Genomic DNA, 24,175 nt, shown 5'->3' with positions numbered 1-24,175 from the left:
TTTTTTTTTGATTCCAGATGAAAGCAATAAGACGTTACACCATGGATTCTGGAGGAATCAAGCCTTCATTATCATCATTTTTGGATGAAAACACGCTAGCACCCCTGAGCGAAACTACAACGATCTCTAGGCCAATCTCAGAGCACCAGAACATCAGTGAGCTTCTCGAATCGAATGCCACGTCTGAAGTCAATGGTCGTTTGGTGCGTGTATTTACTCGTACCCTTAGAATAATTCCGAAGCATTGCTTCCATTGGTGATGTCCAATATATTCTGGATCTATCAGTCTACTGCCAGGATTTTAAAGCAATATTTGGAAATGTAATTAGTAATTAAGGGAAACATCGTAAAAGTCCTGTATTTCCAAAAGTGAGATTAATTGAGCGGGTCAGGCAGCATCTCTGGAGGACTTGGACAGGTGGCGTTTCCGGTCAGGACCCTTGTTCAGACTGAATGTCGTAATGTGAGTTGGAGGCTGGAAAAGAGCTGGCGGTGAGATAAAGCTTTGCAAATGGTAGTGGATGCAGGTGAGAGGGGTTTTGTTCGGCAGATGGGTGGGCAAAGGCAAGAGATAACGATGAGACAAAGGGGTATCAGACAAGGGGAGAAGAGAAATTAAATATGAAGCCAGTGCAAGTGATACAGGTGTAAGAGGATGTGGGGGATGGGCAAAGGGGGGGGAGGGCAGGTCAGTAGGAGAAATGGATGCACATCTGTGGAGGGGGCACTGGAGAGAGAGAGAGAGAGGGAGGAGTGGAGGAGTTTTGTTTACTAAAATTCACTGTTCATACATCGGGTTATAACTTACCCAGGGAATATGAGATCTGTTCCTCCATTTTGTGTTTGGTCTCACACTGGCCTCACCCAGGATGTAAAGATTGGTATTTTAATGGAATTAGGAGTAGTAATGATTGCAACCAGGAGATACAGCCAGGGCCGGCCTTAGGAGGTGCGGGGTCCAGTTGGGAACAATTTTGCTGAGCTCCAGGTTCCCAGCCGAGGTCTGTCAGCTCTGTTATTTAGTATATATAATGAAATTGTACACTAATGTGCTATGGATTATATACTGTCATAATCTCTCCTGCTCTCATCTGACTCAGTACCTCCGCTGGCTTCCAACCTTTACTGTAGCTGTGAATTACCATTAAACTGCATTATTCCAGGGGTTATTAAACAAAGGTTTACTAATATTCTGTATGGGCTCTGCGGTTGCAACCTATGTTTCATTGCAATCAATGAAACTCCCTCCCCCCCCCCCCCCGACCCCTCCTCCCCCCCAACCCCCCCAACCCTTCCTCCCACCCCCCCCCCCCCCCCCCCCCCCCACCCCGGCCGCGGGGATAGACGGCCCGGGGTCTGCTAGTGTGCAATCAGTCCGGATGCTGGGCCAGAAGGGCCCGCTGTGCTGGCAGCCATAACAAATGCTTACCTGCAGTTCATCGCGTGTACTCCAGTTGGCGTTGCGTGGCAACAGGACGGCATGCACGCACACCCCCCCCCCCCCCCCCCCCCCCCCCTTCTAGTGAATTGGAAGGTGGAATTTTAGATCCTTACTAAAGGAGATATTCATTAAAGGATGACTTGCTCAAAATTTTCAAGACCTCACACAATGGATTTAGCAGAAAGCAAGCCTTCGTTATCATATTTGCATCGAAACATTTTTGCACGCCAGAGTGAGAGAACAGACATCTCCAGGCCAGTCTCAGAGCATCAGGGCGTCAATGAGCTTCCCTAAAGCTGAGGTCACATCTGATGAAGTCATTGGTCGAGCACGCAACCAACGGCAAGAGGTTGTTAACGAGCCGGTACAGGTGTGTAAGGTTATTTGCCTCCTGCGTTGGATTCTGAAGTACTGTTTCCATCGGTGAGGAACTATATATTCTGGATCTGTCAGTGTCATGCCAGGATTATCAAGCAAACCTGCTAATGTAATTAGGGCAGACATAATGAGAGTGTTACATTTCCAAAAGTTCCATTAAGGAGGAATGTAAAGGCTGGAGTCTATTTTGCACGCATCTCTAATTTTGAGTTGCATTGAAGGTTGGGGAGGAAATGGACAAAATAATTATCTGTGATAGGGTGAAACCTTTCTAGATTCACCAACTTCCATTCTAGTGTGTACTGCTCCAGTGTTTGCATCGTGGCCTCCCCTCTACACTGGCAAAACCAAATGCAGTTTCGGTGATCATTTTGTGGAGCACCTATGTTCAGTAACAGAGAAAGTGTCGGGGGATGGTGTAAATGTATTTTCCGAACAAGAAATGCTTGACGTAGACAATAAAAAGACAAGCACAGTATAAGGGCGCCACATTATGTTGGATTCTTATATTGTGACACAAATTTCCCAGATGCTCACATCTGATGTGGATACCTTGATTGAGAGGAACAGAGTGTGTAAAGAAATATGTGTTGGATTTATGAGAGTAATCCTATCTTCACATTGTCACCAAGTGCACAATTATCTCGGCACAATCTGAAAGATAAAGATGCAATGTCAGTCAAAAAGTAATTAGAGTCGTACAGGTGCACAACCTTTTATCCGAAAGCCTTGGGACCAGACACTTTTCGTAATTCGGAATTTTTCGGCTTTCGGATTGGAAGATTTTTAGCGTAGATTTTAACGGCTGGCTCAGTGGTAGAGTGCTCAGCTCATATCCACAAGGTCGCGAATTTGCGCCTCGATCCCGGCAGTTACTCGATCGCGAGTTTGAGTCTTCAATGTAGTTTTTTCTTGCAGAATAGGAGAGAATAGGGAGGGTTAGGCTGGGATCATTCTCTGCGAGATAATCTTAGTGCGGGAGACAAGTGTAGTAGAGGTGTACTGACTGTGTGGGCAGAACTTTGGAAGTGATTGCCCACCATTCTCAAAAGCCGCTGTGTCTCCCTGACCCTCCAACTCCAGAGGAATCCGCTCCCCTATGGGCCGCTACGGCGACAAGTGGCAGTTCGCCCACAGCCCGAGCTGCGCCACCCCAAGAACAAGACGTACCTTGCACACCATCAGCTTCTGCCCCTACGGGGAGCGTGTTCCTCTGTTGGAGCGGGGCTGGGCTGGAGTTGCTGATCTGGGATCTCCGTGCTTGCAGTGGGCCTGGGGGTCGGTATCCCGATGAGGGGGCGCAGCTCAGGCTGTGGGCGAACTGGCTCTTGTCGCCGTAGCGGCCCATCGGGGAGCGGCTTCTGATGCTCCTGACGTCTTCGGCCACCCCCCTCTGTACAGGAGCTGAGACTGGGAACTGTACTGCCTTTGCAGGTGAGCAGGAGAGTGGGGTTGTTTGCAGTTGCAGAGGGAGGGGGCAAGGGCGGTACAGTTCCCATTCTCAGCTCCTGTCCAGGGGTGTGGCCGGAGACGTCAGGACCAACAGGAACCCACTCCCCGATGGGCCGCTACAGCGACAAGTGGCAGTTCGCCCACAGCCTGAGCTGCGCCCCCTCATCTGCAACCCGGGTTCCTCTGGAGTTGGAACGGGGCTGGGCTAGAGTTGCTGCTGGCTGTGAGTCTCTGGAATCTCCGTGCTTGCAGTCGGTGTCCCGTTGGTCCTGACGTCTCCGGCCACCCCCCTGGACAGGAGCTGAGACTGTGAACTGTACCGCCCTTGCCTCCTCCCTCTGCAACTGCAAACAACCCCACTCTCCTGCTCACCTGCAAGGGCGGTACAGTTCCCAGTCTCAGCTCCTGTACAGGGGGGTGGCCGGAGACGTCACAGCTCGAGCTGCGCCCCCTCATCTGCAACCCCAAGAACAAGACATACCTTGCACACCATCAGCTTCTGTCCCTACAGGAAGCGTGTTCCTCTGGAGTTGGAACGGGGCTGGGCTGCTGCTGGCTGTGGGTCTCTGGGATCTCCGTGCTTGCGGTCGGCCTGGGGGCCGTGTCCCGTTGGTCCTGACATCTCCGGTGACTGGCACTGACCTGCTGACATCGCCGACGTGAAGACAGTGCAAAGCCCCCGTGCCGGTGCAATGGGCGGGGAGCTGGAGAGGGGAGGGAAGGGGTCACACACATGGCCGGGAAGCAGAGGGGTGTAGGTGGGGTGAAACTGAAGGGAGCGACAATCTGCTGCTGCCTGCCCGCTGAGTTAAAGCGTTCCCACGCAAGACTCACGATACACTGTGTATCGTGAGTCTACCGTGGGAACTTTTTAACTCAGCGGGCAGGCAGCAGCATATTGTCAATTATTAACCCTCCCACGCGATATACCCTCACCTCTTTTATGAATGGGGATTTAGTTCCACTTTCTTCGAGGACCGACCGGAGGTTCCGCTGTCACCTCTGCGGGCCGCCCTCGGTGAACGTCTTCAAGGACCTTTCTTCAAGGACTGAAAAAATGTCCGCTATTCGGAGCTTTTCGTTATTTGGATCTTCGGATAAAAGGTTGTGCACCTGCAGTATGATACAGTATGGAAACAGGCCCTTTAGCCCAAATTGCGCACACTGGCCAACATGTCCCAGATACACTAGTCCCACCTGCCCATGTTTGGTCCATATCCCTCCAAACCCAGCCTATCCATGTACCTATCGAATTGTATCATAAATGTTGGCATATTACCTGCCTCAACTACCTCCTCTGGCAGCTTGTTCCATACACCCACCACCCTTCATGTGAAAAAGTTACTCCTCAGATTCCTATTAAATCTTTTCCCCTTCACCTTAAACCTATGTCCTTTGGTCCTCGATTCACCTACTCTGGGCAGGAGATTGTGCATCTACCCAATCTATTCCTCATGTTTTTATACACCTCAATAAGACAATCCCTCATCCTCCTGCGCTCCAAGGAATAGAGTCCCAGCCTATTCAACCTCCCTCTATAGCTCAGAACCTCTCGTCTGGCAACATCCTTGTAAATCTTCTCTGTTAAAAAAAAAGAAGCAGGAGAAAACACAGATTGGCTCTAGCCCAAATGGGAGGAGAGTTAGAAGTGAGTGAGAGGGGAAAAACAGTTGAAAACTGAGGAATTTGGTTCGAAAATTGGTAAATTATGCAATTTATCAGTCAATATGAGCAATACGGATCTTAGGGAGCGGTAGTGAGGGAGCGGCCTTGCGAGGAAAGTGCCCTGTGAGAAAAGTGTGAGTCTTTGGCTCGAGAGTCTTCGGCGAGGAGGCTGAGGAGAGGAGGTTAAGCAAAACGCTGGAGAGGGAGAGACGAAAGAAAGAGATGTCAGGCAAGCTGATTCAGTGTGATGCTTGCAGTATGTGGGAGGTCAAGGACACTGCTGGTGCCTCTGGCTGCTACAAATGTGAGAAGTGCATCCACGTGCAGCTCCTGAAGGACCGTGTTGGGGAAATGGAGAAGCAAGTGGATGACCTCAGGCTCGTCCGAGAAACGGAGTCATTCCTCGACAAGTCCTACAGTAAGATTGTTACACCTAAGGTACTGGAAGAGAGAAGGTGAATGACGGTGAGAAAGGGAGGGAAGCATGGAATGCAAAGGTTCCCGGGTGTTGTACCTCTTGTGAACATGTTCACCCACTTAGAAGCTGTCGGGACAGAAGACATTGTTACATTGAGCGGCGGACTGGCTTGCGAAGCAAATAGGCCTGTTGAACCAAAACCAAATAGGCCAACGTCAGGCAACGCCATTGTAGTGGGAGACTCCATTGTGAGAGGTACGGACAGGGGTTTCTGCGGCAACAGACGGGATTCGAGGATGGTGTGCTGCCTTCCTGGTGCCAGGCTCCAGGATGTCATGGATAGAGTGCAGAAAATCCTCAAGGGCGAAGGTGAACAGCCGGAAGTGGTAATGCATGTAGGCACAAACGATGTCGGAAAGAAGGGGATGAATATTCTGCAGCGTGACTTTAGAGAGCTCGGAAAAATGCTGAAAATCAGGACCTCCAGAATTGTTACCTCCTGTTTGCTTCCAGTTCCTCGTGCTGGCGAGAGCAGGAACAGAGAGATACGGGACCTAAATGTGTGGCTGAGGAACTGGTGCACGGGGCAGGGATTTAGATTCTTAGATCACTGGAATCTGTTTTGGAGTAAGGGGGAACTGTACAAAAGGGACAGATTGCATCTTAACAGGTGGGGGACCAGCATTCTGGCAGGCAGGTTTGCCACTGCCACACGGGTGGTTTTAAACTGAATAAGGGGGGTGGGGTGTCAAATGGAATGGAGTTAAAGGGAAAGGGTTTCTTAAATGTGTGAGCAGAGCGACAGAGGGGTGTAAAATGAGGGTAGAAGCAATAGGTAGCAAGGTGAAAGGTAAAAGTGTCAGGCAGACAAATCCAGGGCAAAAATCAAAAAGGGCCACTTTTCAACATAATTGTATAAGGAGTAAGAGTGTTGTAAAAATCAGCCTGAAGGCTTTGTGTCTCAATGCAAGGAGCATACGTAATAAGGTGGATGAGTTGAATGTGCAGATAGCTATTAATGACTATGATATAGTTGGGTTCACGGAGACATGGCTCCAGGGTGACCAAGGCTGGGAGCTGAACATCCAGGGATATTCAATATTCAGGAGGGATAGACAAAAAGGAAAAGGAGGTGGGATGACGTTGCTTAGTTAGAGAGGAGATTAACGCAATGGAAAGGAAGGACATTAGCTTGGAGGATGTGGAATCGATATGAGTAGAGCTGTGAAATACTAAGGGGCAGAAAACGCTAGTGGGAGTTGTGCACTGGCCACCTAACAACAGTAGTGGAGTTGGGGATGGCATCAAACAGGAAATTAGAAATGCGTGCAACAAAGGTAAAACAGTTATAATGGGTGATTTCAATCTACATATAGATTGGGTGAATCAAATTGGCAGGGGTGCTGAGGAGGATTTCTTGGAATGTATGAGGGATAGTTTTCTAAACCAACATGTAGAGGAACCAACAAGAGAGCAGGCTATTCTAGACTGGTTATTGAGTAATGAGGAAGGATTAGTTAGCAGTCTTGTTGTGCGTGGCCCCTTGGGCAAGAGTGACCATAATATGGTTGAGTTCTTCATTAGGATGGAGAGTGACATAATTAATTCAGAAACAAGGGTTCTGAACTTAAAGAAAGGTAACTTTGAGGGTATGAGACGTGAATTGGCCAAGATAGACTGGCAATTGATTCTTAAAGGATTGACGGTGGATATGCAATGGAAGGCATTTAAAGACTGCATGGATGAACTACAACAATTGTTTATCCCAGCTTGGCAAAAGAATAAATCAGGGAAGGTAGTGCATCCATGGATAATAAGGGAAATCGGGTATAGTATCAAAACAAACGATGAAGCATACAAATTAGCCAGAAAAAGCAGTCTACCAGAGGACTTCGAGAAATTCAGAGTCCAGCAGAGGTGGACAAAGGGCTTAATTAGGAAAGGGAAAATAGATTATGAAAGAAAACTGGCAGGGAACATAAAAACTGACTGCAAACATTTTTATAGATATGTGAAGAGAAAAAGATTAGTTAAAACAAATGTTGGTCTCTTGCAGTCAGAAACAGGTGAATTGATCATGGGGAACAGGGACATGGCAGACCAAATGAATAACTACTTTGGTTCTGTCTTCACTAAGGGAGACATAAATAACCTGCCGGAAATAGCAGGGGACTGGGGGTCAAATGAGATGAAGGAACTCAGTGAAATCCAGGTTGGCCGGGAAGTGGTGTTAGGTAAATTGAATGGATTAAAGGCCGATAAATCTCCAGGGCCAGATAGACTGCATCCCAGAGTACTTAAGGAAGTAGCCCCAGAAATAGTGGATGCATTAGTGATCATTTTTCAAAACTCTTTAGATTCTGGAGTAGTTCCTGAGGATTGGAGGGTAGCTAATGTAACCCCACTTTTTAAAAAGGGAGGGAGGGAGAAAACGGGGAATTACAGACCTGTTAGTCTAACATCGGTAGTGGGGAAACTGCTAGAGTCAGTTATTAAAGATGGGATAGCAGCACATTTGGAAAGTGGTGAATTCATTGGACAAAGTCAGCATGGATTTATGAAAGGTAAATCATGTCTGACGAATCTAATAGAATTTTTTGAGGATGTAACCAGTAGAGTGGATAAGGGAGAACCAGTGGATGTGTTATATCTGGACTTTTAGACGGCTTTCGACAAGGTCCCACATAAGAGATTAGTATACAAACTTAAAACACATGATATTGGGGTTCAGTATTGATGTGGATAGATAACTGGCTGGCGGACATGAAGCAGGTAGGCATAAACGGGTCCATTTCACAATGGCAGTCAGTGACTACTGGGGTACCGCAAGGCTCAGTGCTGGGACCCCAGCTATTTACAATATATATGAATGATTTGGATGAGGGAATTGAATGCAACATCTCCAAGTTTGCGGATGACACGAAGCTGGGGGGAAATGTTTGATGTGTGGAGGATGCTAGGAGGCTGCAAGGTGACTTGGATAGGTTGGGTGAATGGGTAAATGCATGGCAGATGAAGTATAATGTGGATACATGTGAGGTTATCCACTTTGGTGGCAAAAACAGGAAAGCCGACTACAAGATACAAGATACATTTAATTGTCATTTGGACCCCTTGAGGTCCAAACGAAATGCCGTTTCTGCAGCCATACATTACAAACAAATAGACCCAAGACACAACATAATTAACATAAACATCCATCACATCGCTGTGATGGAAGGCCAAAAAACTTATCTCTCCACTGCACTCCCTCCCCCCCCCCCCCCCCCCATGTCAGAGTCAAAGTCAAAGCCCCCGGCTGGCGATGGCGATTGTCCCGCGGCCATTAAAGCCACGCCGGGTGATGCGAGGTCGCACACCGGGTCTTGGTGTTAGAGCCCCCGCGTGTGCTCGCAGAGTCCCGCGGCCATTCCAAGTCGCGCGGGGCGGTGATTTAAGGCCCCGCTCCAGGAGCTCTTCAACCCCGCAACTCGGGCGGGAGAAGTCGCCGTTGCGGGAGCCCTGAAAAATTCTCCCTAGGGACCCGCGGGCTCCCGGTGACCGCCGGGGCAGACCTGCCGTTGAAGCCTACGACTCTCCGGTCGGGGGGCAGCAGCAGCAGCAGCAGAGCAGGAAGATTGTCCCTCCACCGCTCCACCCGCTCCGGACTCGGCCAGCTCCGCGACAGCGACGGTGAGTCGTCGGCACCAGAGTCCCCGGTCTCTTCCTGTTGGAGGCCGCTCCTCGTTGCAGCCCCAACGATAATGGAAACCCGAGGGGGAAAAGGGACCGAGATGGGTCTCCCGTGCAGGGAGAGATTTAACAAAGGTTTTTGACCCAACCCTCCCACCCCACCCCCCCCCCCCCCCCAGCGCTGGGACCCCAACAAAAATAACAAAAACTACATAAAAACACGACAAAAAATAATGTCGTGCGGACAGACTGCAGAGGCCGCTGCTGACGAGAGTCGCGCCGCCTACCGGACTATTATCTTAATGGTGGCCGATTAGGTAATGGTGAGATGCAACGAGACCTGGGTGTCATGGTACACCAGTCATTGAAAGTAGGCGTGCAGGTGCAGCAGGAAGTGAAGAAAGCGAATGGTATGTTGGCATTCATAGCAAAAGGATTTGAGTATAGGAGCAGGGAGGTTCTACTGCAGTTGTACAGGGTCTTGGTGAGACCACACCTGGAGTATTGCGTTCAGTTTTGGTCTCCTAATCTGACGAAAGACATTCTTGCCATAGAGGGAGTACAGAGAAGGTTCACCAGACTGATTCCTGGGATGTCAGGACTTTCATATGAAGAAAGACTGGATAGACTCGGCTTGTACTCTAGAATTTAGAAGATTGAGGGGGGATCTTATAGAAACTTACAAAATTCTTAAGGGGTTGGACAGGCTAGATGCAGGAAGATTGTTCCCGATGTTGGGGGAGTCCAGAACAAGGGGTCACAGTTTAAGGATAAGGGGGAAATCTTTTAGGACCGAGATGAGAAAAACTTGTTTCACACAGAGAGTGGTGAATCTCTGGAATTCTCTGCCACAGTAGGTAGTTGACCGGCCGGGACTACAGCTTCGGCGGCGGTGCAGCGCTGGGATACCAACAGGGAGCGGGCGATGCCTTACCGGGTTGTCGTGCGGTAAGCTCCGGAGCGCTGTGGCCGCCGACTCCCAACATCGCGGAGGTGTGGCTGCAGGCGTCCGTCCGCGGGCGGCGCTGGATTTGGAGCACCGTGGAGCCAGGGATCAAGTTCGCCGGGGTCGGAGCTCCAACCGGCGCAGCCTGAGGGCTTCGAGGAGGAGACAGTCGCTCCAGACTTTCCAAGCCGTTTGAGGAATTGTTTCACCCGACGCAGGAGTTCCATCTTTCACGTCGAGAGGGCCCTGAAAATCATCTGCTGCAAGGCCACAAATGGGCCCCGACCTCGGGTGTTTCAGGGGAAGAGGACTTAACTTTCTGGTGCCTTTCCCCACAGTTGAAATTTTTGATTCTGCTGTGGGGGGACGTTTGAGTTGAACTCTATAATGTGTTGTGTGCATTTTCTTTATTTTTTTTGTTAACCTTTTTCTATGGTTTGGAAACCTATTAGCTATTTTATGTAAAGCAATTTGGTGTCAATGCGAGTTGACTTAAAACGTGCTATATAAATAAAACTTACTTACTTACTTTACCCACACGTATTCTGACTGTTTTTTATATAACATTCAAGTCCAGAGTAGGACATGGGGAACAGCAGATGCTGTTTAACAAAAAAAAGGAGAAAACAAATGCTGGAGTAACTCGGAGTGGGTCAGGCAGCATTTAAATTAGAATTAGAAACATTAGAAATGGATGCGCACCCAGCTGTGACAGAGGAAAGAGAGGTGTAGAGGGGGAGTTTTGTTAGCTAAAATTGGAGCATTTACTGTTCACACATTGGGTTGTAAGCTACCCAGGGAATATGAGATCTGTTTCTCCATTTTGCATTTTGGCCTCGCCCTAGCTTCATCCAGGACAGAAAGATCGGAATAGGAATAGGAGTTTAAATGGATTGCAACCGAGTGATTCAGCGGCCTCAGTGACTGGTCGCTTAGTCTATGCTTAGTCTCGCCAATCTAGCAAGGTCACATTAGGAGCACCAAATGCAGCAGATAAGGATAGAGGAGGTGCATGTGAACTTCTGGTTCACCTGGAAGAGATGCTGGAGCTCCTGGGTCAATGTGAGGAGAGGGTGTTTGGATAGGTGTTACACCGTATGAAATTGCAGTGGAAAGTAGCTAGGGGGTGAGGCCAGTTTGGGAGGGAAGGGATAGACATAGAACATAGAAAATAGGTGCAGGAGGAGGCCATTCGGCCCTTCGAGCCAGCACCGCCATTTATTGTGATCATGGCTGATCGTTCCCAATCAATAACCCGTGCCTGTCTTCTCCCCATATCCCTTGATTCCACTAGCCCCGAGAGCTCTATCTAACTCTCTCTTAAATCCATCCAGTGACTTGGCCTCCACTGCCCTCTGTGGCAGGGATGAGTGAACTGTGGTGATGTGGAAGGAGTGGTCTCTACAGTATAATAGAAATGGGTGGTGATGGGAAGATGTGACTGGTGGTGGAAATGTCGGAGGTGGCGGTAATGTCAGAGAATTAAGTGTTGGATACAGAGGCTGATGAGGACCAGGGGAAATCTATTCTTGTTGCAACAAGAGTGAGGGGGAACAAGAACAGAATTATGGGACACAGATAAATTATGGATGGGGGAACTATCACGCCTCACTTTGAGACAAATTCAGCAGAGATAGAGAACTTGAAAGAGATGGGTGGCGCCTTTGTAAGAGGCAATGTGGGAGACAATTTAGTACAAGTACAGTAACTGGGAGTTGATGGGTTTTATAGTAGACTAGATTAAGTGCAGACCTGCCCAATAAGTGGTGAATCAGTTGTGTGGCAAACATGAAATTACATTTGTATTTGTTTGTAATTTGCAATGAAGGAACTTGGGTTTAGGTTTACTTGGTTTGAATTACGAGATAGAACGATTGGAGATGATAAAATGCTTTTGATTCCAGATGAAAATTACAAGACGTCATACAATGGATGTAGCAGAAATCAAGCCTTCATTATCATTTGTGCATCGAAACTTTTTTGCACCTCAGAGTGTGAGAACAGATATCTCCAGGCCTGTCTCAAAGCATCTGGGCATCAGTGAGCTACGTGTAGCTGAGGTCACGTCTGATGAAGTCAATGGTCAAGCAAGCAACCAGGTGCAAGAGGGTGTTAACGAGCCGGTACAGGTGTGTAAGATTATTTGCATTGAGAGTTTGATTCTGAAGTACTGTTTCCATCGGTGAGGAACCATATATTCTGGATCTGTCAGTGTCATGCCAGGATTATCAAGCAAACCTGGTAATATAATTGGGGCAGACATAATGAGAGTCTTACATTTCCAAAAGTACCATTAAGGAGGAATGTAAAGGATGGAGTGTATTTTGCATGCACTGCTAATTTTGAGTTGCAATGAAGGTGTGGGGAGCAAATGAACAAAATAAATATTTATGATAGGGCGAGACCTTTCTAGATACAGAAACTTCCATTCTAGTGTACTACATCAGTGTTTGCAACGTGTCCTCCCCTCTACACTGACAAAACCAAATGCAGGTTGGATGATCGTTTTGTGGGTTCAGTACCTGGGGGTACTGTTATTCAACAACAGATGGTTAATACAAATCCAATGCAAAACAGGGGAATCTTGACATTATTCTATCTCATCTTTCAAGCGGCCCAAGTCACCATCCCCATTCCAGGCTGATCATAAGCCTCACATTTACTGCAACGTATCAATGATACTTGCGGTAGGGGATGCGGGTGATCCTCTGTAACTGTTCACTGAAGTGAAAACAAACTTCGTTATCAGCAAAACTATTTCATGTTTACATTACCATCAACCTTCATCATATTACCAAACGAGCTAAGAACTTCTAATCTGCTTTGCTGTTTCCCACCGATTCACTTCTACACCTGGTCAGGACAAAAATGACCAATTCTCTTCTCCAATCCACCCTTTCATTACATTGTCAATTTCAATTAAATATAGGAGGATACGATTTTTTCTTCCATAGAAGGGATGAGTAAGCCATGAAGATGTGGAGGGAGTGGTCTCTAGTTCAAATGAAAAAGGCTGGGGATTGAAAGATGTGACTAATGGTGGAAATGTTGGAGGTGATGGAAATGTTGGAGAATGATGTTGGATGTGGAGGCTGGAGCATTGAAAGGTAAGGACCAGTGGAACTCTATCCCTGTTCCAACTGTGGCAAGAGGAAGCAAGTGCAGAACTACAGGATGGATCTAGAGGGTGAGGGATCCATCTCCACCAGGGGTGTGGGGGGGGGGGGGGGGCGGGGGTGAGGGGAGACCACGTTTATTAAAGAAAGAGGACATTTTGGATGTCCTGGAGTGGAAAGCCACACTGTGGGAGCAAATGCAACAGGGATGAAGATGTTGTGAGCAGGGGGTCGGTTCTTTGCAAGAGACCTGGTAACTGTGGAAGTCAGTGGGTTTATAGTAGGTGTTGATCAAGTGCAGTGGTAAAGTTGATGAAATCAATAGGTATCGCAAGGAAGAAGGAGGCAACCCAGAGAAAGAGATGCAGTTGATGTCAATGTATTTTCAGAACAAGGACTACTGCTTGTAGCCAATAACATGGCAGGCATAGCATGGTACTTACAAGGGCCCCATAATCATATTGGATTCTTATTTTATGTAGCAAATTTCCCAGATGTTCACACCTGTGTGGAATACCCTGATTGAGAGGAGCAGCGTGTGTAAATAAATATGTGCTGGATTGGTGAGAGTAATTATGTCTTCCCCTTGTCCAATACAGGCACAGTCATCAAAGCACAATCAGGAAGATAAAGATGCAACAATAGTTGAGAGTACAACAACTGATGAAGAGCAAGATAAATCTCACGCAAGTTCCAGCCCAAAACGCACAATCAGCGGTCAAAAGGTACCTAGCAATTTTGTTTTTTAATGGGGCATACCCGATCAGGTTTATCGTGAAGATTGACTGGCAGATGAGTTGAACAGGTACTTTGGATTTGTCTTCACTAAGGAGGACACAAACAATCTTCAAATCCCCATGGCCTGATGGTCTGCATCCCAGGGTACTTAAGGAAGTGGCTCTAGAAATCGTGGATGCATTGGTGATAATATTCCAATGTTCTATAGACTCGGGATCAGTTCCTGTGGATTGGTGGGTAGCTAATGTTATCCCACTTTTTAAGAAAGGCGTGAGAGAGAAAACAGGGAAATATAGACCAGTTAGCCTGACATCGGTGGTGGGGAGGATGCTGGAGTCAATTATAAAAGATGAGATAGCCGAACCTTTGGATAGCAGTAACAGGATCGGTCCGATTCAGCATGGATTTACGAAGGGGAAATCATGCTTGACTAATCATCTGGAATTTTTTGAAGATGTAACTGGACAAGAGAGAGCCAGTGGATGTTGTGTGCCTGGACTTTCAGAAAGCATTTGATAAGGTCCCACATAGGAGATTGGTTGGCAAAATGAGGGCACATGGTATTTGGGGTAGAGTGCTGATATGGATAGAGAAGTGGTTGGCAGACAGCAAACAAAGAGTAGGGATTAACGGGTCCCTTTCAGAATGGCAGGCAGTGACTTGTGGGGTACCGCAAGGCTCGGTGCTGGGACCGCAGCTATTTACAATATACATCAATGATTTGGATGTAGGGCTAAATGCATTTTGTTGTCTCTGTACTGTACACTGACAATGACAATTAAAATTGAATCTGAATCTGAATCGGATTCAAAGTAACATTAGCAAATTTGCAGATGACACAAAGCTGGGTGGCAGTGTGAAATGTGAGGAGGATGCTATAAAGAGTGCAAGGTGACTTGGACAGGTTGGGGTAGTGGGCAGATGCATGGCAGATGAAGTTTAATGTGGATAAATGTGAGGTTATCCACTTTGGTAGCAAAAACAGGAAGGCAGATTACTATCTAAATGGCGCCAAGTTGGGAAAAGGGGAAGTACAACGGGATCTGGGGGTCCTTGTACATCAGTCTATGAAAGTAAGCATGCAGGTACAGCAGGCAGTGAAGAACGCGAATGGCATGTTGGCCTTTATAACAAGAGGAATCGAATATAGGAGCAAAAATGTCCTTCTGCAGTTGTACAGAGCCCTAGTGAGACCACACCTGGAGAATTGTGTACAGTTTTGGTCCCCTAATTTGAGGAAGGACATTCTTGCTATTGAGGGAGTGCAGCTTAGGTTTACAAGGTTAATTCCCGGGATGGCGGGACTGTCATTTTCTGAGAGAATGGAGCAGCTGGGCTTGTACACTCTGGAGTTTAGAAGGATGAGAGGGATCTCATTAAAACATATAAGATTGTTAAGGGTTTGGACACGCTAGAGGCAGGAAACATGTTCCAGATGTTGGGGGAGTCCAGAACCAGTGGTCACAGTTTAAGAATAAGGAGTAAGCCCTTTAGAACGGAGATGAGGAAACATTTTTTCTCACAGAGAGTGGTGAGTCTGTGGAATTCTCTGCCTCAGGTGGAGGCGGGTTCTCTGGATGCTTTCAAGAAGGAGCTAGATAGGGCTCTTAAAAATATCGGAGTCATGGGATATGGAGAGAAGGCAGGAACTGATTACGGATGATCAGCCATGATCACATTGAATGGCGGTGCTGGCTCGAAGGGCCGAATGGCCAACTCTTGCACCTATTGTCTATTGTCTATTGGTAGAACCTGGTAGATCCATTGTGTTTTACATTTCCCGATGATCCGAGGTTTTTGGACATTCGCCAGAGAAGGGAATTGTTTGTGCTCCCAGTTGATTTTGGAGTTGTTTCCTATTTTGTAAAGGGTGATTTTCACTGGTTGAATGGATCTCCTGCCTCTTTCAAAATGGTGGACAGTGAACTATCATTGGAGATTGTGATTTAAATGATATCTGATATAGAAGGGCTGCGACCCACTTTGCACACACCTATTACAACTAAGATACTCCATTCAAGTGAATTCAGGTTGTTTGTTGTCCTACACACAAGTATAATGAATATTTACTTGCAGAGACACATATACAGACAACGCATAAAATCCTAAATAATTCATAAATCACACGTAAATTCTATAAGATAGTTTTGCAAAAGGACTGCAACAAACCAAATCATCTGGGCAAAAAATAAATGAGAAAAAAAAACAAGTTTATGTTTGTGCAAGAGGCAGGTCCATTGCTGACGCAGGATTAGGGTTGTGCGGATCGATACAAGAGCCTGATTGTTATATGAAAGCAACTGTTCCTGAACTTGGTGGAGTGGTGTTTTGGGCATTTGTACTGCTGCCCAATGCTCGCAGCATGGTTCAGAATCCTATTGTAGAAATCCTTCTAATCTGATTATTATCGCAGGTGATGCAGTCTGCCAATACTACTCGCATCCCTTTGATTGTATGGCTTGAGATGACTCCGGACTTTAGTCATGAACCATACTTCCTCAAGTCAACCAGAACCATATAAAGGGGATAAAGCTATGTTGTAGCAATAGACCGGATATTATCTGGTGATTCTTTTTCCATAATATAATGGCCCTTGGATTTGCAGGCTGTCCACATTTAGTTGCTGATCCCTAGTTTTTTGTTTTTTTTAATTTCAAAATAGACTTTATTCAATTGATAAATATATACAATTCCTGAACCATTCAAACAAACAAAATTCATCCGAAATTTTCGGAGACTATACAAGTTTTTTCAGTACAATTTTTTTACATTTGTCAAATTTCACCAAACAGTCCCCCACCCGTGCCACTCTGTGGCCCCTGTCCAAGTAATAAATATATACAGTTTTTACAGTGCGAAAATTCCATTTGACATTTTCACTTCCACAAATAATGTCCCCCACCCATGCCACTCATGTGGCCCCCTGGCGTGGGATACCTTCCCTTAATTTAATTTGAGAGGCGTCTCCACCACACCGTGCCCCCTATGTCCAGCAGCGGAAGGACTCTAGACTGTGGCCCTCCCCCACCGAGCCTTGGCGTTGGCTGCACCAAGCTTCAGCGAGTCCCTTAGCACGTACTCCTGCAGTCTGCAGTGGGCCAGTCGGCAACATTCCCTGACGGACATCTCGCTCTGCTAGGTGGTGAGCAACGCTCGGGCAGACCAAAGAGCGTCTTTGACCGAGTTGATGACCCTCCAGCAGCACTCGATGTCAGTCTCTGAATGTGTGGAAACGGGTCTTGTCGGCCGTTACGCTGCGGATGTAGAATTGGGACTCGGCCTGTCGGAACCAAACTCCCGGCTGCGAGGTCCAAACTGTAGGCAACTTCAGGCGTTGAGTCAGCCTCATCGGCAGCAGTGGCGAAATGCATTTACTAAATTTCCCTTCCAGGATTACACTCCTGGGCGTCGGGGTCACCAGTGTAGCGGGGACTCGCAGGATCCAGCCAAAAACTAAGCGGACACAAGTTGTGTGCTCGAGAAGTGTTTTATTCGGCATGATACAGCTCCCTACTCCTCAAATGGGCACGGGCGTTGCCCGACCTTCAATACCCCTATGCGTCAACCCCGTGACCTGCGCCTCCCACACCGAGACAGCTAACTTCTCCCTCCAGAGCCGAGGGTTCGCTCTGCCTGTGGCCTACCACCAGGTGCCGCCACATGATGCACAAATGCAGTGAGGTACAAGTGTAATGAAGATCTTGCTTTCAGCAGCATTACTGGCACACAAAAACATAAATTACTCAATGAATGGGTGGCCCCTGGGGATTGTTGTAGAGCAGAGGGATCTAGGAGTTTAGGTACATAGTTCATTGAAAGTAGAGTAACAGTTAGATAGGGTGGTCAAGGAGGCTTTTTGTACATTGACCACCATCAGTCAGGGTATAGAGTATAGGAGTTGGGATGTTGTATTGGGGTAATCCTATGGAGGTGTAAAAGATCATGAGGGGAATACATAGTAAGATTAAATGAGAACTTACCAGTTCGAAGTTTGATCGTTATTTTATGAGGAGTACGTTGAGGGAATACGTGAAGAACCCTGCCAGGACACATGCGTGTCATTCTTCAAAGCAGCGGTGTGAAATCACAGATAACTGTAATGTCTTAAACATAGTAAGATTAGAGAAAGAAATATCAGTTGAGTATATGATCATGGGTGGGAGCGGAGGGCATGTATTCCCTCAACGTACTCCTCATAAAATAACGATCAAACTTCGAACTGGTAAGTTCTCGTTTAATCTTACTATTTTACTTCGGAGTCACGTGAGTTCAAAGCTCTGTGATTTCATGCCGTGGAAACGAGTCCATGCATCACATCTGCCTTAATGACTGTAGGAGGAATTGTGTCAACATAATTTAGACATGAATCCGACATTGAAATCCATGAAATTTATTAACACAAAATTATAGCCCCTATTTATGGGGTAAATTAAATTACAGAACTTAAAATTGTTTCTGCAAACGTTCCAGGTTTCATGACTGGTTTATGATAAAATAGTTGGAATGTTTTTTCCCCTGACCATCCTGCTGCCTTGAGGATTTGGTCCATTGGTACATCCAACTGCATAGCTGCCGATGTAGCTGCGGCCCTGGTGGACAGATTTAAAAATATTAGTATCCACCCAGCCTGTATTAGAACCTCTTTCAGCCATCTTGAGATGGTCTGGACCGTCACTCTTTTGTGTGGTTGCTTATGGCTGACTAAAAGTGCCTTCTCATTGCCTCTGATGATTTTCGTGTTCTCCATGTATAACGACAAATGTCTTACTATACAGAGACGATCATCTGTTGGGTAAGACCTAAATTCTATATTGAGGCCTGCTGATCCCTGTCTGCTCTGCTTTACTAATTCATAAATATGAAACGTATTATTTTCAGATGAAGAAGTCATGTTGTCCAGTCTTAATTTATGTAAAGACTGTACCCTTTGTGCCGTGACCAATGCCATTAGCATGACTGTTTTTAATGTCAGTCTATGTAGGGACAGAGCTGTTGCTGGAGACCAATTCCTGAGCATCTTCAGGACAATACTCACATCCCATATTTGGGAGTACCTGGTTCTTGGGGGATTGGTATTAAAAATTCCCCTCATAAGTTTTGTTACCAGTGGGTGAGTCTCAACAGAGTGATGCTCTGTTCCTTGCCATAGATAAGTTGATAGGGCATTTCTGGCGCAGTTGATGGCACTATACCTGAGCCCTTCATCATAATGGAGGCCTGCCAGGTATTCCAGAATAGACGGGATGTTCATATCTCTGTAGGTGATGCTGTTTTTGTGACAATACATCTCCCACTTCCTGATATAGACCAGATACTGTTATTTGGTGGACTGTCTGTGGGCCGCCAAAATCATGTTCACTGTTCGGTCCGTCAGTCCCAGCTGTAGTAGTGGTATTTTTAAACTCTACAAATTAATAAATTCAAATAGTTATGGCATGGGTGGCTATCCCTTGTTACAGGATGAACCAATAAGTCTGGTCTATTCGGGATGGTGATACATGGTTCTAATACCATGTTCAGTATCACTGGGAACCATGGTTGTGTAGGCCAATCGGGTACTACCAAAATAACAGATGCAGAGTCTTGCTGTATTTTCCTTAATACCCGACTGATGAGGCAGAAAAGAGGGAATGCATAAATAAACAATTTCCCCCCAATGCAGCGAAAATGCATCTGTCGCCGCTGCCCCAGGGTCTGGTTCCCACAAAACATAGTTTGATAACTGGTGATTAAGCCTGGATGCGAATAGATCGATATCTGGTGTTCCATATCGTGCTGTAATATCAGCAAATACTTTTTTAGTCAACATCCATTTGGTGTTTTCGTTAAATTTGCGCGACCTGGTGTCTGCCACTAAATTTAGTTTACCTGGTAGGTAAGTAGCTGATATCCAAATATCTCTCTGGATACACCACTGCCAAATTGTATTAGCCAGATTGTCACATGATGTCGATTTGTTTCCACCCATGTGGTTGATATATGCTACCACGGTGGTATTGTCAATCTGTAGTCTAACATGCTGGTGATATGACCCAGTACAATATGACTTTAGGCCATAGAATGCACCCAACATTTCCAGGTAGTTTATGCCCAGTGTTAGTAATAATGATGCCTCCTGAGCAGTCCATCTACCTCCACAGCTGGAGATGGAATTGGTGGCACCCCAACCAAGTGCACTGGCATCAGTTTGTAGCACCATAGAAGGGTTGCTGATAATGATTGGATTGAAACAAAGCCAAATGTTATCTATCCACCATTTTAGTTCCATTATAGCTTTGATTGGTAGCTTCATTGGTCTGTCAAAATGACCAGCATTGATTTTGAGTGCTTGTATTTTTGCTCTCTGTAAATTTTGGTAATGTAAAGGTCCAAATTGTGTGGCTTGGAAAGCAGCCTCCATTTTGCCAATTACTTTTGCTACCAATCTGATGGACGGTTTACTGATGTCAATGAGGTTATTGCAAGCCTCTATTAAGTCTATAGCCTTTCCCTTTGGCAAAGTCACCGACATGTGAACTGAGTCAATGGTGAACCCCAAATAGTCCATAGTAGTGGAAGGCGTTAATTTAGATTTAACTGGATGGATAATAAACCCCAGGTTTTCCAAATAACTGTTTTGTGGCTGTTACAGTTTGTTTGGCCAATTCCAAAGTTTTGCCCACAATAAGTATGTCATCTAGATATGCCATGACCATGTGTTTACGTTTCCGTAGAAACGCTAGAGCTGGTTTCAAAATGTTTGTGAACAGCCTGGGGGCTGGTGTTAACTCATTTGGCAGCTCTCTATACTGTCAGAGCTGTCCCATCCAGTTGAATTTTAAGTAACATCTGTGGTCACCTCATATAGGCACTGAATAGTAAGCATCTTTTAAATTGAAGCTAGCCATGAAGTAACCTTTGGAAATCAATTGTTTAGCAGTAACAAAGGTTTCCATTTTAAAATGAATATATTGTACAAATGTATTCAATTTGGTCAGATCTATGATGATGCGACAACCACCATCTTTTTTGTTTTTGGTAAAGATATTGGACACGAATTCTAGCGGTTCGCGTTGGGATTTTTCAATTACACCTTTTGCGTAAAGCCGCTCCAGTTCAGCATGCGCTTTTGATTTTTCTTTACCAGAAAGTACGAACATTCGGTTCGGTATATGTTGAACTGGAGGGCTGTACTTGTGTATAAATTCTATTGTATATCCCTGGATACTGCTTAAAATATAAGTATCGGTAGTTAACATACACTCCTTTCTGGATGGAGTAATCTCTCCCCCAACCTCCATGCTCCCTGCAATTTGTAGGGAACCAGACCCACCTACCTTCATAGTTATCAGTGGCAGGTTTACTTCTTTTTGTAAATCCTTCGTTGATGTTGAGGCGTTGGTGTCTGGGTTTGTGGTTTGGTTGATGTTGGAGGTTCGCGTATCTTCCAAGAAGGCCGGCCTGGGCCATGGCCTAAAAAAAGACTCATGTTTGGTGTACCGGACCTTCAAGCTTTCACCAGTTGGTCTTGTTCTACTGGTGGGTGCGTAGGGGTGCTGTCTATGGCCGTAGTGGGTTTTTGATGAAGTCCCTTTTATGAGTCCCAGGGTTTTTTCTTCCTCATCGAGCTCCTTGACTTGCTTCGATGTTTATGAAGTTGGACACCATGTCCAGTAGATTCTCACGTTCCTGCACCCCCTGCACGCTTGATTTCTCTTCTGCAAACCCCTCTTCAGGATCAGCCCAGTACTGACCCCCAGTGCTCCCCTCTGATGAGGGAGAAGCACTGTGCAGCCCTACAAGAGGTGCTGCTGTGGGTTTTACATAGAGCCCACAGTGACTCGACTCCATCTCCCGGAGCCTGTCACGTTGGAGCAAATGCTCCACACACCGCTCCATCCGGCTCCAGCGCTCACGGTCGCTGGCCGCCCGCGGCTGCTCAAAGTCGGACTCATCTGAGTCCACGACTTTGTTAGTTTTCTGTTTTGCCTTACCGCCCGGCCGCGGAGTGGATCTGGCCGGTGCGGAGGTGACATCGGGCACAGCTGATCCCATTATCGGTGATTCAAGTGCCGCTGGCCGCTGCTGGCTGCCCGCTACTCTGCGGCCCTCCCCCACCAGCTTTGTCGCAGCCCTCTTTGCTTTCTTTGACTTGTCCATGCTCCCCACCTGTAAATCGGTATGGGAAACACAAAAAGACCGCAGAGTAACTCTTACCTGCAGGTTCCGGCTTTTAAACTGCCGCTGCGGGGGAACGTTGTTCCACCCCGCCTGACTGTTTCGCAATGCGTGTAGCGATATGACACACATGCGTCCTGGCGGGGTTCTTCACGTAGTCACGCACGTGACTCCGAAGTGAAATAGGATAAATGCTTTTATCCAGAGTAGGGGAACAAAAAAACATGGGACATACTGTAGGTATAAGTTGAGGGTGGAAGGATTTAGTAGAAACCTGAGATATAGCTTTTTCACACATGTGGTGGTGGGTATATAGAACAAGCTGCCACAGGAGATAGTTGAGACAGGTACTATAACAACTTTTAAAAGACATTTGGACAGATTCATGGATAGGAAAGATTTAGAGAGATGTGTGCAAATGTGCGCAGGTGAGACAATTGTAGATAGAGCATCTTGTTGATAGAGCAAGTTGGGCTCAAGCGCTCATTTATGTGCTATATGAAACTATGGCTCTACACATGAACCACGTGTTAATTGAACTTCAATTGCACATGTTCTGCAAGACAGTGAAAAAAATGCTGTGCAACAAACCAAGACATGCAAATGCTCAACAATCTGCTTCATGCAATGCAGCAAGATAATATGAAAATATATACGTTAAACACAATTATGCCTTTTTTTAAATGCAGATTCTGTCATGGAGGCGCGATGCTGTGGACTTGTCAAAAAATAAAACTTCGAAAGCACCAGAGTTTGAATCAGAGCGGAGGATGAGAATTATGAGGAGAGCAATTGCAGCGTTTTGGGTAATTGGTACAAAACCATTCAACTCCGGTGAAGCCAACTATGAAGAGAGTAACAGAGGGAAATGAAAGAGGAATTTCTTTAGAGAGAAGGCGGTGAATCTGTGGAATTTGTTACCACAAAAGACTGGAGGCCAAATCAATGGATATTAAGACAGAGATTGATAGATTCATGATTAGTACAGGTGTCAGGGGTTATGGGGAGAAGGCAGGAGAATGCGGTTGAGAGGGAAAGATAGATCAGCCATGATTGAATGGTGGAGTAGACTTGATGGGCCAAATGGCCTAATTCTGCTCCTATACCTTGTAAACTTATAATCACTAATTGAGCATTGTGGGAAGGCATCGGCCCTGGCAGAGATATTTGCATTGTCTTTAGTGAGGTACCGGAAGACCGAAGGGTGGCTTATTTGTGCCTTTATTTAAGAAAGGTTGCAAGTACAAGCCAGAGTAGCAGAGCCGGTGAGCCTCTATCAATGGTAGGGAAAGTTATTGAGAGACAGGATGTACTGGCATTTGGAAAGGTATGGATTGATTAGGGATAGTGAGCATGGCTTTGTGCATGGGAAATCTCTTACAAAATTATTTTTTAATTTTCCAAGAGGTGATCAAGAGGATCTCTTGGTTGATTCATGGACTTTGGCGAGGTCTTTGACAAAGTCCCGCATGATAGGTTGGTCTGGAAGAATGGATCATACCGGATTCAGGATGAAATAGCCAATTGAATACTAAATTGGCTTGGTGATAAGAGTAAGAGGTTGGTAGTGGAGGATTGTTTTTTTCGTTTGGAAACCGATGACCAGCTGTGTGCTCTTGCTTGTCATCTATATTAACGATTTGGATGAGTATGTAGTTGGTGTGGGTAGTAAGTTTACAGATGACACAAAAGTTGGTTAAACAGTGGGCTGAAGAAAGTTATTGCAAATTACACCAGGTTCTAGATAAACTGGGGAGGTAGAGTAAGGAATAGCAGATGGAATTTAACATAAGCAAGTTACATTTGCCCTACATTTATTTTAATGCGAAAGGCCTGACAGGTAAGGCGGATGAACTCCAGGCATGTATAGGTATGTGTGACTGGGATGCTTCAGCTGTTACAAAAACTTAACTAAGAGAGGGACAGAAATGGGAGTTTAATATTCCATGGGATAGGTGCTACAGGGGAGATAGAGGTGAGGGTAAAAGGGGAGGTGGTGAAGCTATATTGATTAAAAGGATAATGTCACGGCTGTGGTCTGAGATTACATTACTGATGGTTCATCTAGTGAGGCTACATCTGTGGAACTGAGAAATTAAAAGGGAATGATCACCTTGTTGGATATGTACCATAGACCCCCCAAATAGTCAACGGGAATTAGAAGACCAAATATGCTTGGCATTTGCAGGTGG

At 46.1% G+C, this 24,175-nt stretch overlaps 1 protein-coding gene across 1 annotated transcript in view; it reads left to right on the top strand.

The window, feature by feature from the left end:
* The window catches only part of LOC129699142 (uncharacterized), a 285,806-nt gene that overhangs the window by 172,114 nt on the left and 89,517 nt on the right, over positions 1-24,175 (top strand). The window contains exons 25-28 of the mRNA XM_055638811.1: positions 18-203; positions 11,877-12,101; positions 13,688-13,813; positions 22,673-22,789. Coding sequence (XP_055494786.1) covers positions 18-203; positions 11,877-12,101; positions 13,688-13,813; positions 22,673-22,789 — 654 coding nt within the window. The remainder of the gene's footprint in view (positions 1-17; positions 204-11,876; positions 12,102-13,687; positions 13,814-22,672; positions 22,790-24,175) is intronic.

This window comes from Leucoraja erinacea, chromosome 7 (genome assembly GCF_028641065.1).
Source record: "Leucoraja erinacea ecotype New England chromosome 7, Leri_hhj_1, whole genome shotgun sequence".
NCBI lineage: Eukaryota > Metazoa > Chordata > Chondrichthyes > Rajiformes > Rajidae > Leucoraja > Leucoraja erinaceus.
The sequence above is the reverse complement of the archived record's forward strand: the minus strand, read 5'-3'. Positions and strand labels throughout refer to the sequence as shown.